At 37.2% G+C, this 20,084-nt stretch overlaps 1 protein-coding gene and 1 long non-coding RNA gene across 2 annotated transcripts in view; both read right to left on the bottom strand.

Annotated features, from left to right (window-relative positions):
• Positions 1–966: 966 nt before the first annotated feature.
• Positions 967–17,063, bottom strand: LOC130576913 (uncharacterized). Its single transcript, XR_008965723.1, has 4 exons — positions 17,016–17,063; positions 15,192–15,398; positions 13,940–14,022; positions 967–5,792 (listed from the first exon to the last, which is right to left on the bottom strand). It is a non-coding gene; the product is annotated as an uncharacterized LOC130576913 (long non-coding RNA).
• A 634-nt stretch (positions 17,064–17,697) lies between these two features.
• SH3YL1 (SH3 and SYLF domain containing 1) overlaps positions 17,698–20,084 on the bottom strand; it is a 42,566-nt gene continuing 40,179 nt past the window's right edge. The window contains exon 11 of the mRNA XM_057371349.1: positions 17,698–18,279. Within this exon, the coding sequence (XP_057227332.1) occupies positions 18,080–18,279 (200 nt within the window). The 3' untranslated portion in view covers positions 17,698–18,079. The remainder of the gene's footprint in view (positions 18,280–20,084) is intronic.

The raw sequence follows: 20,084 nt of genomic DNA, 5'->3' as shown, positions 1-20,084 counted from the left end.
TAAGATCTAGGATGAAATTTGAATCTTTTGAAGTTGGTGGCACAATTCCCATTGGCCATGATTTCACCCCAAATCTTTCAGCAGTGAACCTAGTAGTTCCTAAATCTGCAGAAAAAAATGTTATGAAAAGTAATCTGGTAAGTGACTTTTTCTCCTTGCAATCATTACCAACTGTAAACACTGTATATGATCAAACTGACATTGTTYTGTAAAACATCCATAATCTATAGAAATTAGGAATGAAGAGAAGTCAGTATTTTCTTTAAGTCAATAACATAATGACAGGGGAAATATCTAAAAGTGCTTAAAACAAAGGCTGAGGACTTTTGCTGTTCTATCTTCAGTATTCTTGGCCATCTGGTCCTTTAAATTTATCAGCCTGCCATTCTGAAAATCTGGCTCAAGGTCAGTTTTTTTGTAACAATTTCTTTATTTTTATTCCTTCTGCAYTCTTTTTAATTGTTTTTGTCCTTCCTTTTAAAAGTCTGTGAGGATTGCTATTCAAAAAATTAAAAGGAGAAATAAGTAATAGTTACTTGCTTTGAATACTAACATTTCCTCTGTTCCACTTATTTATAATTATTATATATTTTCAGGTTTTATTATATTTATTATTAATTTGATTATTCTTGTATTATACTAATTAACAATTTAAAAACTACAAGAGTAAAAAYTGGGGTTTTTTTTTAATATTTCATTTGGCCCCTAATTCAGCAAAGAAATTTGATTGCCCATTAAGAGTAAACTTTTATTAAAGTCCAGTGTGACCTTAACATCTTATATATATTTCTCAAGAAAAATTTAATATATCTATAGACTTTTCATCTATAGAGCATCGGACTATGAATTTTAGATTGCCACTGTCCCTATCAAACAACATTCACTCTAAGTTTTTCTACCATCAGTTCAGGTTTTTTTTACTTTAGTGCCAGAAAAATACATTGTTTTAGTTATTTCTCTCTGCGTTGGATTCTCTTCTAACTCAGATTTTCAGTTTCAATGATTGTAAGTTTTTGTCAATGTAACAGTGGATAAAAATGGCCTTCAAAACAGTTTATTAACCCAACTATCTAACAAGAGCCACCATCTATCAAAAGCCAAGTTAGTTATTGCTCTGTTGGCTGCCACTGACASAGTTTAGCCTGTCTGAGAGCAAGACTCCCACTGAAACCAATGGAGCCATCAGAGCTCTGCATTTTTGAATGCCAGTCTATACTCAAAATGTACTTCTTTCATGAATAGTGTCTCTACTGTGTATTATTTACTCAGTAAATTTTATTCCATAGTACGAAGYACAGATGCTCACTTAATGATCAGGTAAACATAAAAACGTAAAAGCATATTAAAATCTGTGGAACTCAAATGTTAGCATTTGAACACCATGTAAATTTGCAGAAAGGACAATCAAGTCATGTAAATAAATGAATTGTGTTGATTTTCTGTCGTTATAGAATCACCTGAGATGTCAAGATATTCTTTGCATTTCTTTGCAGAAAATCTGGGTAACTTGGTGTGGCCTCTGTGTCATAGTTGTGATGTGCTACACAAATATCTAAGAAGAAAAGTATCAATTACCATTTTTGCCCCTTTCTTGCCTGGGTGCTGGATATTTTATTGAGCTAAAAACTATATTTTTCTTCAATTCTGCTGAGTCGAAGAAACTCCAGGAAAAAATTCCAGGACAGCACATGTAAAGAAATAGGTGTTTTTACTTGGTTCTGGTGGATTTTGGAAATCAAACACACTGGGGATTGGAGTGCAAAGGCCAAAAGGAGAACTGCTCAATTAAGTTTTGTGGTCCATTGCTGACATTTTTTCTCACTGCTGAACACTTCTGACTGATGCTACTGCCAGTCCTGCCACAGGTTCACCCTGCCTGGTGCTTGGGGTGGGTCTTGACAACCCACAGGAGGGGAAGTTCTGCTATCAAAAATTACAAACTGCTTTGCCTGTGACAGCATTTTTCTTGAGAGGGTTTTCAAGTTTTAACTGTGTTTCTGGCTTCACAGAACACTTCACAGAAAGCTTTCTATGCAACATTTGTGTAGGGGCTTTGCTAATATTTGTGCTCTGCCAATTTTAGGCTTGTGGCTTTATGGGAAGAGGATAAGGAGAAATAAAAGAATATTTAATATCATTTGGAACTCGAACAACAGACATCTCTTCCATTAATCCTTAGTTTATGGGAACGAATGGATTGYTCAATTCTTCTGCTGTCTTCCTCCAAAGTCACTAAAAATTACTCRCAAAATAAAATGAGGCTGATGCATGAACCATAAAACATTTGGATTAATTAGTTGGTGGTACCAGTCTTCTGATGGAAATCTTTTTTCACCTTCTGTTCTACAGGTCCTTCTCGTGTTCATGCCTTCCCTTCCTTAACTTGTCTAACCTCTCATTTCCTCACACATKCCCATGTTGGTTGGCAGTGCCACTCCAGTTCCTCTTTACTGAAGCAGACTGGTAAGACCATGTTAGCTTGTTTGATATTTATTAATCCTCTGTATTTATCTTGAATCACAAGAGCTTCTGSCAGGAGTGACCTATCCCTTGCTCCTTTCTCTGTGTCTGACAAGACTTGGGCTTTGACTCTTCCTGCTCTATGTGCATGAGAAAACTSTCAGGGCAGTAATGTCTTGTGTCTCACAAACACTTATGAAGAAGCCTTGGTCACCTTCACATACTGTCCCAAGGACATTTATTTCATTTAGAACATACAGGGGTTCAGGAAAAAAAAATTCAAAAGATAAGAGGATGGTAAACACAGATACTCAAGCTAATGCAGAGCCCATCGCTGTTCTTGCTTGTATTTTCTTTTAATCTGTGATTTGCTTGGGGCTATGGCTGCTGTAACCCTATGGCTGTTCACACATTAGCCAAAAGCTCTGTAATTTAAATGCCCTTTACTGTAGCCTAAATTCTTCAAATATGTTCAATGAGGGAGCTAATTTCTTRAAAGATGAATGTCCTTAGGCATTCAGTATAAAGCTCTCCAAAGTTAATTCCTATTGATTTCAAGAGCAATTGGATCAAACCTTTTTCGCATAAAAGATATTTTAATGTTGGTTCCTTTTTGTTTTATTTTTATTTTAGCATTTACTAAAGGACCACAATGGAAAAGCTGCAAAAATGAGCCCTTTTTGTCTTGCATTTTTTTTAATTGGCAATGAGAACCTTTGATTCTGTATTTATCATTCATGTGATACTTCTTTCCACAGATGTTTCAAATTAGATAGGATATGTAGCATTTATGTACTCTCACYAGCAAACAGCCAGCACCCAAACTTGCCAAACAAGAGGTGTATTTGCTTGGCCTGGTATCCTGTTGGCTTTGGACCTAGTAAGCACAAACTGTGGCCATTTTTAGTGTTTCTAAGAGAAACCTATTTGYTGCCTGTTTGCTTTAGTGTAAGTCAGGCAGGTGCTTAGGCAACAGTGCCWTTCTGAACATGGTTGGCATGTAAGCAACCGAACCTTGCACAGAATTCCATTCCGCTGTGAAGGAGAGCTGCTGCATTTACYGTTCTTCCCCCACCATGTTCCCACAGTAAGGATGCTTATTTTTAAGCTTTTTTTTTCCCCTTTCCCACATTCTTCCTTCTTTTTTATAACATACATATAATTGTAAAAATATAAAGGGGCCAAAGGTTTGCTTTTGGAGTGGTAGATGCCCAGGACAGCTAGGGTTCATCCAAGACAGAAAGTCTTTAGGATACAACTTCAATTATTTTGTGGGCATGTACCAATATTACAAATRATTTGCTTTTACTTTCAAGACCATGGAGACCACAGGGAGCTCAGCATGTTGCTGTGCTTTCCGTTTAAGCAAGGGACTGGTCCAAAACCAGTGCTCACAAGCAGTAACATAAGCAGGGCTGCCAAGGTACCAAGACAGAGAATCTCACAGTAGTGGTTTAGAAATAGACTTCCTTCTCTCAAACATGCCCATGTTCAGTTCCATTTACGAGTCCTTGCAGTGTTTTAAACACAGGGTGTCCCTCACTTTGYATGTGGACTGAGATAAGTGTCAAGGCTGGCTTGACCAAGAAATTGTATCCAGCAAGAGGCAGACTGGGGAGCTGGATGGACACAGCTTCTTTTCTGTTCTGTCTTTTCTTTTCTGTCTGTTGCTTTGCCATTTTCCAGTCCGGCAGCCTGGTCCTTGATAAGTTCTGTTTGCAGAAAGGTAAGACCAAAACTTCAKCTTTCTGCTTAATGAGATGCTGTTTAATTCCATGCCACATTTCTAATGTGAAAGCTGCATGTAACATCTGAATTCAGGAGTATAATAGACAAGGTTGTCAGGTTTTGAGAAYACACTTACCTTGTTTGCCTAGAGAAGGCATAATTTTAGCAGGTGTTACTTACATCTTTACATTGACCTTAGAAAATCACTTCATTCTTGTACATAGGGAGAATTTTCCTCTGCTGGTTCACTCCTTGGCCTCCTTCTAAGCATGCAAATCTGGAAGTTTGTTTCATGCATGGGAACAAAATATACTTTTACAATAGAAAGCAACATTATTTGGTTTTATTCTGTTTTGGTTTCATGTGGTAACACTGGCGAAGTAATTATACCAGGCACTCAAGTTAAATCAGGCCTACATAATATCTGCACCCTGAGTTATACTTGGCAGTGTACAAATATGTTGAAAGTCATGGGAAGTGAGCAGACCTTGAAAAAATATGGACCCTCCAAATGTTGATATCATTGCTGTAAACTTTTTCCTTGCTCTGGTATTTGGAGTACTCTACACTGTTTAATTTGAGCTATTAACATTCCAAATGAAAGTAGCAAGAACTCCACCATAAGTTTATCTTTCTTTGACTAATCTTAACATGCACCCAAGTCTCTGTCTCGCTTTCCAAGAACCACATGGTACGGTTATATTTCAGAAGCACGTTATCTGTGCTGTCTGCTTTAGCCATTTTACTGACACTGCCTAAGTGGCCCCCCTGGAAGCACTTACCTCTCTCCAGTGACTATGTAGGGAGTTTGCTCTTCTAATTTTTCTCTTCTGAATCAGAGCAAAATTAGATCTTACAGTAGACTAGACCAAACTATGCCAATAAATCCACCAGTGTCAAGGTCTGGTTTTGATCCTTTAAATCTTATTCATGCAAGTAAATCAGCATTGCTGTTTGTGGAGTGGAAGAGAAGCAAAGCTATGTTATTAAAGGTCACAGGACCAGGGCTTCAGAACTTCTATGGCTTTTGCTTCATCAGCCTTAAAATTCCCATGCTCAGCTCCCTCCCTCCATTACTGTATTTTAGCCAATTTCTAAGTAATATTCCCAGCACAATATAATCTCGAACTTCAAAGAAGGCTTTTTTTTTTTTTTTTTTTTTTTTTTTTTTTTTTTTTTTTTTTTACAGTTGTAGTAAAAGCACAGTTATGAAAATAAACAGCAGCTAATAATATAATAATGATGAAAAGGGCAAGACACAACATAATCCAGTCAAAGAGGTTCAGTCCTACATTACTTCTTCACCAAAGACCACATATGGATACACACACGTGCAGAGGCACTCACTGAACCTCTACACAGAATCTACCCCTAGCTTACCCAGTCCCTCCACTTTATTACTGACTGATACAGCAAAGCCTTTTGGCATTAATCTAAAAAAAATTGCAATGAATATTTATAAAAAGATACTGAGGAACAGGATTTGAAAGAATCTTCTTTCTCTGCAACCACAGTTTCAGGTGGCTTCCATGTGTTTTCCTTTAACATTYAAATCTGACATGTAAGTGCATTTTCTTGACAATTACCAGACTGATGTAKTGTTACTGTAAGAAAAAATAATGCCAGGTGAAAAAAGGGGAAGTACTATGATTATAAAGCACCCATTTACAGCTTACAATATCTCTGATACACAATTCTATGGCAGGGATTTCAATCCCTTTTTCTTTCAGCAGTTAAGTTTCTTCTCTCTGAAAGGCCATGAAGTGCACAAACACAAAACCAATGGCAAGATATCTGAAAATTAATGAGTCACTGTAGGGTGAAAAAGCTATGGGGAACAGTGGAAAAGAAGCCTCAGGGGGCTGGAAAACCCAAAAAACACTTGAAAAAAATTATTTTTGTCAATCTAAACACTTTCTATTTCAAAGACTTTAAAAATGGGCAATTCTTGTGGAAGGGAGTGTTTTGTGGAAAATTCCATTCTGTTGAAAGAATGACTTCTGGCAGTAGTAAAATTCACAGCTGTGATTCAAGGAAGCAGAGGATACCACATACCAAGAAGAGCACATTCCCCTTCCAGCACCCAGAAACTGGRACACTGGCCTCCAAACACTTCTCAATACTTAACGCAAGGACAGTCCTTTGCTGTCATAATTTCATTTATGTCACATGATATGTGACAGCTGTTTGTCTAGGGTGGTGCTTAGTAAAATGTAATACCGGGAAAGTTTTGCACCTCCCAAAGCATATATGGGATGAAGTCACTTCTAGCTCAGGTACTCAGTATCTGCTGGCCTCAGCTGCTGAACTAAAAAATCTGTTTAAAATATACCATCATTCCAAATAAAGTTAATTCTGACACAAAAGAAAAATATGCAATATTCTGACAATATTTTAGGTTTATCTAATTAATTGATTTCAGTAGAAGTCGGTCACCAAATTCCTGGTAGAAATTTTAGCCGTAGAAAGTAGTGGAAATAACATAACRGCAGGGGAAGTATCTAAAAGTGCTTAAAACAAAGGCTGAGGACTTTTTATGCTCTATCTTAGCAGTAGAAAGTAGTGGGACACTCACAGTATTAACAGAATTATGCAAATGGAAAGGTGTTGTAGTGAGAAAAAGATAAAGACAACTTTGGAGAGTTGAGTACAAGTACTAGGTTTTAAAAGGCAAAGGTTTTTTTCAGGATGCCAGCCATGTTATACAGGTGTTTCTCCAAGATAAGAACACAAAGGTCAAGAGGACTGTACAAAATCCCCTGGTGAAGGGTGAAGTGAATACTTGGTGGCCGCTTGAGAGGACACAGGGAGTGGTCTGAAAGGAGAAAGGAAAAACTGTAGCCAGGCAATTTGACAAGCACACAGGTAGCACTACACACAGACTTTGCAGGACATTCAGTTCATTAATTCAAATTCAAATGTGATGATRCTCCTTGCTAGAAAAGGATGAGATTCACCATGGTACCCTGGTTGCTTTCAAAAGCTTTCATTTATCATACATTCTTTCGATTTTCAGGTTTCAAGTGGCACTCCAGTAGAAGAATTCCCTTTTCTTTCCTTCTTCCAAAAATTACTAAAGGATGTAATACATATTGAGGAGCSAAGGCACCAGGAGGGATTAACCACATTGTTCATGCTTTCTGTTGACTCTACTCAGTGCAAGATSTAGGCAAGTATAAATATGGGTTGCAAAGAATGATTCTACCATGGAAGGTAAAATCTGTATTCAGTTCCCCAGGCACAAAAAAAATACTTGCATAARAAGAAGAGATCTTTGAGGTTCAGTAAAGAGTGAAGTTCTCTAGTTTTTGAGCAGTGCACAAGACCATTACAGAAAGAAGGCATGGATCGCTTATGACCCCTGTCCAGGAGAAAGTGTGAAAATGGTCTTGAGAAAAACCTGGAAATTTTACTTTCTTCCAGGAAATCAGTYGGAAAAATCTTYAATGATTTTGGAAATAAATTCTGATGTGTTGCACTGTCCAAAATCAACTTTCCAATGAAGCCAGTGGCAATGCTCTTGTGGATTTCAGAGGCTATCAGACAAAGGTGTAACTTTTGATACAGAAAACAGTACTACACAATTCATTTTGTGCTAAGAGATGTCAGACCAGATTTGTCAAGATGTTTTAATCGTTCAGCTTCAATTGAACTAAGTAGAGACAGGCAGTGCAGTAACACTCTTCTGAACCATCTGTATCAAATTAATTGACTTAAATCTGAAAGTCATTCTATAAATCCCTATGATCAAGTAATACGTTAGATCACTTAAACAGATCATGTTTCTATGTTTAATTGAAGCAGTAGCTGTCTAACATACAATGATTTTTTTTCATCCAAGGTTACATGCTTGTTATCTATTAACATTTATGATTCTTGGTTTAGTTTTACTACCTACAGAAAACTTAGAAAAACAAACATACAGAATCTATGTAAATTATGCATTTATTTAGACATGTCAAAATTTTAAGGTTTATTACTTGCTGACTCCATTAACCTTAACTTACTTCATAGACTATACTGTTTGGGCACCTATGCTGGTTTTAATGGCACCTTATAATATACTTTCACTAAAATCCAGAAAGAAACTCTCTATCTATCTTAGAGGTGCATGACTTTCTTTAAAAACAGCCTGGATTTTGCAAGGGAAGAATGACTTTTTTATCTCTGTGACAGAAATCCCAGCTGACAGCCCTGTTTATGCTACAGAAAATAATGACTGCTGACAGTCTCAAGGACCACCCGGTGGGTTATTTACATTTGAAACATTTGAAATCAACTCTGTTTAGATAATGTTTCAGTTTTCAATCTGGCTTGCCTGCACATGTTGCTTGTAGGCTTTATTAAAGCTAGTACATCTCATTGGAATTGTAATCAATAATGTCCCAGTTTAATACTGTCAGCCAGGATCTATTAACATGGAACTGCTGAGTTTCATGYTAAACAGTTCGTTCATTTGGATTTTGGAGCCCAGTTGTTAACAGCAAACTCTTCATGTTTAAGAAAACTGACATTTTTAAAATGTAAAAGAATTAGCCTTCTAATTCTAACATCATCCTCAAGAGAGGAATATAAATATAATTTTTATATATATTATATAATGTAGAAGAATGATATTCCAGTTTACCTGAGTTCCTTAGGCTTGGAATTTACACTGTTGCTAGATATTATCAACAATTAATATTGTTAAATTAAAATAACCCATTTAACAATGCATGATTTGAAAAGTTTTATAAAGTAACAACTTTTCATAAGATCTGTATTTTCTTCAGATCAGGAAGTTTTCTTTCCAGATCTTTGTTTTGCCAAGAATATTTCCAAACTGATCAAAGAATAATAACTTGAAGGGTGTTACATTAATCTAAACCAATTCTCTGAATACCAAGTTAGATGGATACATATTTTTAAGCAGCATTTGTCTTAGTACCAAAAAAGGCAATGATGAAATAAGAAGATAGCTTGAGTATGTCAAAATTAGCAACTAAGATTAATATCCCATATTAATTCTTATTACCAAAGCAGATATGAACTTCTATTGCTGTTAATTATATCTTTTTCTTTCTTAGATTTTTCATTCTTCATTCCCAGTGGCAGTGATCCATAGTGTCAGTTCACATTCCAGTTTGGAAACATCAGTTAATAGGATTTGAAATGGTGTCTCCTTCCTTAATCTAGCAGGTCATGGAGAAAAAATCATACTTATTTTTGAAATGCAAGTATAAAGGATTTAAAAACAGAGTTCTTCCTGAGGSATTCACTACAAAATGACATTAGGAGGCAGTTTCATGGAACAAGTTAATATTCTGTACTGCAGACTGCAGAAAGCACTCTAGAAGGCACTTCATTCAACCTACCTCTCAACTGACTGCTTTGGAAAAATAGACATCCAAATTGGGAGGACTCCTAAACCTTTATGAACAAGTACCTGGAAGTCAATGGCACAAATCCAGGTCTATTTTCAAAAATAAAAATGCTCTTTGAAAGATGTGTTGGTCAGTGCTGGCTATGCTTGCCCTCCACTTCAAGGCCAAGTGCAAGACCCTRCACMYRGGTCAGGGAAATCCCAAGCACAAGKACAGGTTTGGCAGAGAATGGACTGAGAGCAGCCTCAGGGGGAACAATTTGGGGGTGTTGATGGACAAAAAGCTCAACATGAGCAAGCAATCTCACTTGCAGCCCAATGCAAGTGACATTGCATCCTGAGACAAATGCATCCTGAGACAAATGCATCCTGAGACAAATGCATCCTGAGTTGCATCAAAAGTAGTGTGGCCAGCAATTTTTGAGAGGTGATTCTATCTCTTTATTACATTCCTGCGAGACCCCACCTGGAAGTCTGTGAGACCCCAGCCCTGGGGCCCCAACATGTGAAAGACATGGACCTGCTGGACTAAGYCCAAAGGAGGGCCACTAATATGATCAGGGCTGGAGAATCTCTCCTAGAAAGACAGGCTGAGAGAGCTGGGGTGGTTCAGCCTGGAGAAGACTCCAGGGAGATCTTAGAGCACCTTCCAGTACCTAAAGGGGRCCTGCAAGAGATCTGGAGAGCTTTTTTATAAGGCCATGTAGTGACAGAACAAGGGGGAATGGYTTTAAGATGAAGGACGGTAGGTTTAGATTAGGTATTAGYAATAAATTATTGTGAGGGTGGTGAGGCACTGGAATAGGTTGCTCARAGGAGTKGTGGGTGCCCCATCCCTGAAAGTGTTTAAAGCCAGATTGGATGGGCTCTGMGCAACCTGGTCTAGTGGAAGGTATCCCTGCCCATGGCAGGGGTTTGGAACTAGATGATCCTTAAGGTCCCTTCCATTCCGAGCCATTCTATGATTCCACTTTTGGTTTTTAGCATTTATCTGCCCTGCAGCAATGAATCCTACTCTATAGAAGGGGACCTCTGTATCACAAGATAAAGCCCTGCTACAAGAGGAAAATGCTTCACACTGTGAAATACTCCAGTTTAAGCTAATATAATGTTCCAAAGCTTGAGAAGACAAAATGAGGACATAGTCTGTAGGATTTTAATTTTTATATAATTATTATTTTTTAATGCAATCAAAAGAGCAATTGGTACTAAAAATCTTCAAAAAKAAACTCTGGTTCCTTTGGCTGCCATGTTCTTGAACAGACTCTAAGGGATCTATAGGAAAAGATGTTGGCACTCTGCACAGAAATCTGCCAAGCTCAGGGTTGCTTCAGAGCTTAAGCTCTAACAGGCTTTAAACATGTGAGACAGCCTTTCAAAGGATAGAAGTAATGATCAGAAGAACACATAGATGGTACACAGGAAAAAAATTCTTAGCATGGACTGATGCAAAGCAAGTGTCCTTTCTGGTAAGAATGTGAGCTACTGAAATCTACATTAAGAGAACCTATTGCTWGAGAGTGTGATGGCCACAAAGAAAATATTGATTGGATTGTTTTCAGAGGCTTATAAATGCATCAGTAATCTCTGTTTTATACTGTCATTTGAGSAGCACTATGGGTCCCAGTAAAGTGAGGAGAATAATGTAGATTTTAAGTAAATGTAGCATCATTTAACATCTAGTATACCTCAMGCTATCAAAAGAATCCCACTAATGCAAAAGCAGCTGGAACAGGCCCAAGCATTTTCAGCATTCCCAGAAGKAAAGCAGGGGTTAGTCTGAAAAGCATGAAATAAGATATGCAGGAGTGATCCAAAACACATCAAATACAATCTTCTGCTGCAAAATCTTAAAACAGCTTGTTTTGGTTCACATTTGTAAGAATCTGATGGCTGACACGAAACCAATTAGAATAAGAGACTGATGTTTTGAATTTCTGGCTTAACTGTGGCCTTAATTTTGACATCAGATATGACAGAAGGAAATTGGGAAAATTAAAATACAAGACACACTAAAGGGAATACAAGGCTGAGAGCAAGTAATAGCCTGAGACAGGTTTTAAAAGGTAATCGACAGATCTAGTTTATACAAAAAATGACCATGTTTGAGACCAATTAGACCCAGTATTTTAACAGACATCACCTCTGCTTCAAAATAGTTAATTCTGACCCAAATTTCTCCAGTTGATAAAATATTATAGAATGGTAGATATTTAAGTGACTTGATACTTTAGTAATCAAAAATGTCTCCCAAGCAGCTGCAATCTGCAATCTGTCAATCTGTGAGAATACTTTTGCATCCAGGTGCTTTATTTATTTCCCTCAAGAGCATCATCTAAATTTATTGAAAGGCATAAACTCACATTTAGTTGGCATGAAATTAGAATCCAAAAAAGATTTAAAACTCTTGTAGAAAAYGACTTGACTAGCATTTGCATTTGGAAAGCCAAATTAAAATGTCTGAAAGCATAAAAGACACTGCAATATTGTGAAAATAGAATGTTCAGAAACTCAGAAGTCTAATAATGTTTGTTGTGAGACCACATAGCTGATTTGACAGAACAAAAACTTTAATTTACAGGAATTATGCAAGAATTTAGGCTGCTAAAGCCAGGTAACTAGTTTTGGGKTTTTTTTTCTTCCYAAACTAACTGTGTACAGTGGTTAGTATTACTCAGATGTTCAGAGGCCACAGGAAGGTTAGGATCAATTGCCCTGGACACTGTCAAACATAGTCCTCAGGCAGTCAGCCRCTAATTGGCCACATATAGCACAGGAATAGCACAAGACTGAGAAGGATACAGAGGTGGAAAAGAACAAGGGAAGAGAAGAAGCTCTTTACTACAAATATCTTAAACCATAAAATTACTTTAAGCATTTTTATTGCTTTTTTGAATGGAATTATTTGCATTCAAGCAGTCCATGGAAACCCTTCATATAGCCAGAATGCCCTTCAGGCTCACATTACTAYGGACAATGTCCTCAGGCTGGAAAAGCAAAGCAGCTCCTCATTCTTCAGCGAGGCAGATCTTCCCTGTGGCAGACAGCCACATTCAGCTCCTCCCATTTCTCTGCCTGTGACTGACACTCCTGTATAAAACACATTCTCAAGCCAAAGCCTTGAAATAGGYGTATAAGCATGTTAGGAGTATTTGCCTCTTCCAGAATGTCAAATGGGATGTGAACTTCCCCAGGTASAAGGCTCAAAAACTTGTGAAGAGAATTCTAAAGTGGTGCTACCTACAAGCTTTATAAAGGCAGATGCAAAGGCTCATCTTAGCAATGCAGATGGCAGAACTCCTCTGCAGTCTAAAATTATCAGAATTGTTATTTTTACTGTCAAAAACCAGATGTAGGTAAAGAATTACAGACTGGAAAGRAGGTATAGAGTATGTGGATATCAATTTAGCACAAGGATTAGCACACATTAGTTTATACACTCCTGACATTTAAGAAACTATTTGCATTCAATATTGGATGAAATGAACTAAAAATCTTTTCCAAAGAATGAAGCTTACCATTTCTTCTTATTTATTTTTCTTACATTAGTTATGGCATGGGAAAAGCCCAAGAGGTTTTCTTTGTAGTATTTCTAATTCAATTAAGAGCAAGAACCAATTAAAAAGTCAAATTGTTTCCCATGAACTTTTAGACTGAAGTGTTGGATAAATTTAGATTCCCAATAAAAACTAATTTGATTTCAAAATGTTCTGGCCAAGTTTTTTAGAAACGGATGCTTATMGGTAGGATGCTGTGTCTATATTTTTAGGTAATATAAAAGAAAGATCTAATTTTCAAAGGTTCTACCCATCTAAGTACTCTCAATTGAATCAACATAAACAGCTGAAGTTTAGCTCCCTTTGGACCAGACAATTYTTTCACAGATAAATTCCAAGTATGAACAATTTTTCTGTCTTTCTTATGATCCTATGGGCATAGGTTATGTAGAGAATAATTCTGTTTTTGACAGAAATGTATGCAATATAGTTTTAAGTCTCTAAAATTTGGTTTSATCTGCAAAAACCTGGCTTCAAAATTTATGAAAATGCTATTAGAGCTACTGTAGAAATTTACTGAGTTTTTAAAAGAGAATTATAGTCATTTTTCAGGAACATGCCAGTACTCAATCAGGAATTCTGCCTGCCATCCTACTCCCAATTTATGAMGGCAAACCTCACTGAGGAAGACATGCAGTTAGACTGGGCTGGTCCTTACCCAAGCAGAGTTCCAAAATAACCACCACTGTGTATGTGTGTGTGTGTGTATGTGCATACTGAAAGAGTGAACAGAACACTCAATCAAGACCGGCCCGAAAAAATTTTGTGAAAGGTTCGATAAACAGGAGTATTTGGYCTGATATGAGAAGGGAGAGTGGGATTAAATGTTTACTTGCTGCTGAAGACTTGGAGATATTAGCCATGATGGAACTTTACACCTGCACATAACAGAAATATTTTTTGGTCTGCAACAGCCTGCAAGAAAAAAAAGAAAATGAATGGAGGTGAAAAGTTTTGTAATTATACCATGAAAGTAACTTTTAAAATCATGCATTAAAGCTAAATTACTAGTAAATGAACAGATTTTTTTTTTTTTAAATGTATCATAATAGAATCTGAACACTGTCTAATTATATTTATGGCCATGTATTCAAAGTATTACAAAGATATGTAAAGGGACAAAATTATATATGCTGCCAAAGATACGTTAGGAATCACAGAACSACAGAATCACCTGGGTCAGGTTGGAAGGAGCCACAGTGGGTCCTTTGYTCTGCCTGRAGGAGACTGAGGGGAGACCTCAGTGCAGTTACAACTTCCTCCTGAGGGGAAGAGGAGGGGCAGACACTGATCTCTTCTCTGTGGGGACCAGGGACAGGACCCAAGGGAAYRGCCTGAAGTTGTGTCAGGGGAGGTTTAGGTTGGATGTGAGAAAAAGGTTCTTCATCCAGAGCCTGGAACAGGCTCCCCAGGGCAGGAGTCACAGCACAAAGCCTGACAGAGCTCAAGAAATGTTTGGACAGTGCTCTCATGCACATGGTGTGACTCTTGGGGATGGTGCTGTGTAGTGACAGGAGCTGGACTTGATGATCCTTGTGGTTCCCTTCCAACTCAGCTGATTCTGTGATTCTGTCATCTGCTMTAAGCTCTCTGCTCAAGCAGGATCATTGTACAGCACACTGCACAGGATTTCACAACCTCTCTGGGCAATCTGTTCCAGTGCTCAGTCACCACACAGTAAAGAAGTTCTTCCTCATGTTCAGGTGGAACTTCCTRTGCATCAGTTTCTGCCTGTTGCCTCTTGCCCTGCTGTTTAGCAGCACCGAGCAGAGCCTGGAAGCATCCTCTGACAMCTCCCTTCAGACACTGACAGACATTGATCATGTCCCCTCTCAGTTGTCTTTTCTGGAGGCTGAAAGGCCCAACTTCCTCAGCCTTTCCTCATAAGAGAGATGTTCCAGTCTCTTAATCTTGTAGCCCTCCATGGGACCTGCTCCAGGTGCTCCAGGTCTCTCTTGTCCTGAGGAGCCCAGAACTGGACACAGCACTCCAGGTAACTGCTTACAAAAGCAGGAYAATAGAATATAGAATAGAACCTGCTCACTCAACACACAGCAGAAGCACTTCACCTGTAATCTCTGTACCTTTTACTAAGTATCCCCTTGATGGAATCCCATGGCTCCATAACATTTTTTCTCTTTTAGTACAGATTCCCACTGATTTGGTGCTGCAGACATCTATCTTCCCAACTCACACTAACACCTGGATACCAGGTACCTGCATACATTAAATGCTATGTGTCAGAGGCACCATCTTCTTCAGTATCCTTCTTTTGGATCTGGTCAGGCAGCCTGTGGCAAAGGAACACATACATTAATTTTCATTGATGGAAAACCTCTCTTATCAGAACATGGGTCTCATGGGTGACTGTGCATCTCTAGGTTTTGTTCCTAGACCTACTACAGAGAACTTGAGATAAAACCACTGCTCCTTACAGATCTCTTAGTTTACTGAAATGTGCACACTGCCTTTTACTGTAAAGTGCTTTTGCTGTAACAACCCATTTGGAATTAGCYTAAACTGACTGATGTGAGCTGATCCAGCCTGTATCAATGACATCTGGAATCAGGCAGTAGTGTTTGGTAACGTTCAAGGTTTGTTTTTGACAAGCAATKGCTTTTCTTGCATTAGGCTAATTTGCTGAACCTTCTCCTTCCTAAATTACATTGAAATTAAGTAAGACATTTTCCACGTATAAGATATGCTTTCCATTTAATATTTGTCCCTCAAAATGCAGTCTGGATTTAGTAATTAATCAGTGATATCCTGCAAAGTCTACAGACTATAATGAAGACAATCCTCATTTTACCCCAAACTCCACTAAGACAATCCAAGAAACTGAATTTACATAAACAATAAAAAGATTTTACTGTGCAAGTTCATAAATTCTGTCGGTTTCACAGATGAAGACACTTGAGATGAGTTAAGAAGCTTTAACAACTCTACATAAAGGCAAGTACACTGGCTGAAAAAGCAGCCAGCATTCTGGAAATGACTGATGAAGCACTACAGCAGAATTCTGCTAGTGGATGCCTCAGCTTATACTGTGTAACTAAAGTATAGCAACAGGATATCGTAAATGCAAGGGTTATTCTTTGTGAATATGTGACAATATCTAGCTTCTGAGTCTGTCACACTATTATAAATCCTGTTCACTGAGTTCTGATAGTGGTTTATTCAATGTTTTCTGTCTTAAGAAGCAATAGATGCAGTCTTGTCAAAGGCAAGCACAGAACCTGCTTTCTCACCTCAAACTGGCAGATGCTACAACAGTCCTTCTAAAGGCATATATTAAGATTTCCACTGCAGCTACATGAGGCTGTATAACTCTTTCCCACTAGCTGGAAAATATTTTTAAAAAACACYTTCAAGAAGTATGGATCTGTTTGGTGGCAGTATCTGTTTGAAGACAGATATCTGTCTGATCTATGAGACAAAGCAGATGAAGGATGGTCATTGAAAGGTTGCAAATGCATTTCACTATGGTTTCAGTGTCTTCTGTCTCATTTTGAGTTTGTTCATGTAAATGTATTTTGGCCCCATCTCAAAGACACCCAGAAACTTTTGCCAATGAGTAGAACTGAATAACTTCCTAATGCTGTCTTCATCTACACTAGATTTAGCCTTACCTTTCAGAAGGGAGAATTTAAAGCTAAAGATYAGTGGATTGTAACAGATCAGCTGTAATCTGGTTGCTGGAAAAAGACCACACATACTAATTTTCTGGTCCTCTTGGCACWGTTAGAAGAAACAAGGACTTAAGAAAACACATTTTCAAGTGGGGAAAACCAGAGACTGATGGAGCATAATCATTGTTGCACTACCTCCATATAAGAGGAAAATTCAGCATATTCAGCATTGAGAAGAAAACTAAACTGGTTCTAAAAAACTTGAAGTCTCATTCTCACCTCTGCACTGATTTGCCAYATCAACTTTAAAGGCAGTATCTGTATCTGTAAAATATAGTTCATTTACAAATATCCTCAAAAYTAAGTTGAAATCTGAAAATGATAGTGCTATACATTACCATCATATCTATCCTACAGAAGTATCTTCCCTATCTTACTGTWATAAATGTACTCTATTTACTCTGTAGTTTACTCTGTGTTGCCCTTTCCTTAAAGATTAAACATTCAAAAAGTCTTAAATGGGAAGAAGCAGGAAGAATTCATGCTCACTTGTGAACCAGAAATATCTCTATCTTGTGGATACAGATCTGTGGAACAAGTTCCTACAGGAATCAAGGATAAACCTCTATGTTTTCTGAGGGACTATTCATGCATTTTACTAAACCAACTTCCACAAGTGTTTAAATTCTCCAAAGATGAGGSCAATATAAGACAGGCTATCAGAGAAGCTGAACTGCTTAACTGCCACAGAGCTTTTTTAAAAAAGGTCTCTGTATGCCTAACAATGACAAACATTACAGAGCAGACCTATAGTTAGTAAACCTAAARTTACTAAAAAAATGTAATATCTAGAATGATTTTTGAAACCAAGTATGAAGGTAATTTTATCTGCCATACCTGTGAAAAAGTATCTGCATTTACTAGTAAAGAACTGGGACTCAGACACGGTTTGAAGCAAATTTAAGAGCATTTATTAAGAGACCATAAATTACAACTAAATTGAAATCAACTTTTTTTTTAGCATGTCTTATTTTAAATAGTTTCCAATTTTTCCCTCATTTAAAAAATAAATCCATACAGCAAAACWGAACTGAAACTATGCACAAATTGGATTACTTTTTATATGGCAACTCACTCAAAAATAAAATTCTCATAAAGTGACTATCACCTACTGTTTACTTAAGAAATAAGTTTAGGGTAAAGTTATGGCCATTCAAAGCATTTCATTTTTTTTGTTAGAATAGCATTGATCAAAAATCTTATTTTAATAAAATGTGAAAAGTTAAAATATATTTTTCAGTGTAAATATATTACYGCCTCAACATTTTTTACTCTGTACAAATTTAGTTGTTACTTATGGCAACATAATTGGCCGGAAAGATGCCAGTTTGTCCTCCTATTTTTCCTTCCCACCAATCAAATTGGGAATTTGTTTTCGTTGTGACTGTGATTTTGTCTCCAGCTTTGAAAGTCAAGTCACCTGGCTGTTGTCCTTCAAATGAATAAAGTGCTGTCACTTCTACTGGATCACTCCAAGAGTTATCTGAAATAAAAGAAATTAAATAAAAAGGAAATTACTAAAAGGAAATTACTAGTTCCAACACATGCACTAAGTTCTTAAATAGAATACTTTTAAATGACAGAAAAGGGTGGTAAAGACATCAAAATAATCTATATGAGCATAGAAAACTACTCATGYAAAACCCCCTCCATTTCCATTACATGCTCAGGTAAGTGAAATCTGAATTTCAGCCAATCAGCACAGTCTATTTAATAAAATAGTATTCTATACAAAATAAGATCAACCATTTTTCTGTATGCCTCATATGGTCAGAGACAGTGGGAACGAAAGTGGTGTGTTGAAGAAAGCATGAGTGTTTCCTGAATGACTGCTATCAGAGCCACTGCTCAGGTTTGAGTTTTGGTTAAGTGTTCTCTGTGACAGCTTCTTCACAGAAACTGCAAAACTTAATAGAGAAAAATTGATTTTTAATCAAAACTCAGGATATAGCAGGGCAAAACACAAAACATCCACAGCCCTTCCCTTCTTGTTCCATAGGTTTTGCAGTGCCTGGGATTTTGGTGTATCTCAGATGTTAAACAGAACACACAAAATGTGCCAGAAGAAAGAACTGATTATGGTTTGAGGTACTGGAAGTSRCTTGGTTTGTACAGTGRTATTTTCAACCACATATACAAATGGTTTTTATTCTCTTAACACCAGTCTCTTATGTAACTCTTTCAGTCCTCAGCTGGGGTTGGAATCAAGTCGCGAGTCCTCTAAACTAGTTTTAAAATCATCAAAATCTTGGATACTATTATSTATCTTCCATTCTTGTTGAAATTTKTTAGCCAACATATCAATGTTTACTACCATTGAACTTTTAACCTGAGTATCTTCAATTTAATATTTTTTTTTCTCAATTCCTTCAACTGTCAGAGCTCTAGAAGGTAGTTGCATTAGATTAATGTTGATTTAGAAAACAGCTAAATCTCTCCCATCAGTGAATCTAAAAATGAAAAATGGAAGGTACAATGGGAGATTAGTTAAGAGGAAATGATGTTTACAGAGTCAAGTAGAGAGACTTTGGGATGTATGGCTCATATGGACATGATGGCTGCATAAACGCTCAAACATGCAAGATTAAAGGTTTTTAGCATTAGCTGCACCTTCTTGCTGTCAAAACTGTTGTAAAAGGGGAAATCCAAACTCTCACTAGTCTACACCCAGCAAGCACAGAGCTAGAAAGGATGGTGAGAGAAACATTGATGAAACTTTTTGGTTTTTTGCATTCTGTTACTGATACCCACAGATATTTTCTTGTTGTTGCTTTTATCACTTTAAAAGAGGAAAAAATATTTTCCTTAAGGCTCACAAACACAAACTATAGCTAAAAAAGGACAGAGAAGAACAATGGGCTACAAACGTATGCATAAACAGCACAGGTTTCTTTTCCCCCAGCATCTGTCAATATCTATGTTCATTCTACAGGCTAGTGCTTTCTCTTCATGATTTACGTTTTTAGCAATCATCCAAGATTAATACAAAATTATTTGGCCATGAGCTGGGAGAAATTTGATTGCAGAGAAGTCAAATGCCATTTTTCTTGATCACACAATCTCTCTCTCCTGATATCTACAGTCATGATCAGAAGCCACACAACATTTTCTGTTGATGGGAAAACAAAAGTATGTTTATCAGGTCCGTATCTCCAACAGTTACTCCTACAAAAAAAGGCAGCAATGCAGCTTTTCTAAATGACTCTTTTACTCTCACATCTGACTGAATATTCATCAATTGCATTATTTTTCTCCAAGAATTCAAGCATTTGATGCAGTTGGGATGAT

This window comes from Malurus melanocephalus, unplaced genomic scaffold, assembly GCF_030028575.1.
Source record: "Malurus melanocephalus ecotype Western Australia unplaced genomic scaffold, MMel_1.1 scaffold_6, whole genome shotgun sequence".
In the NCBI taxonomy this organism is placed as follows: Eukaryota; Metazoa; Chordata; class Aves; order Passeriformes; family Maluridae; genus Malurus; species Malurus melanocephalus.
The sequence above is the reverse complement of the archived record's forward strand: the minus strand, read 5'-3'. Positions and strand labels throughout refer to the sequence as shown.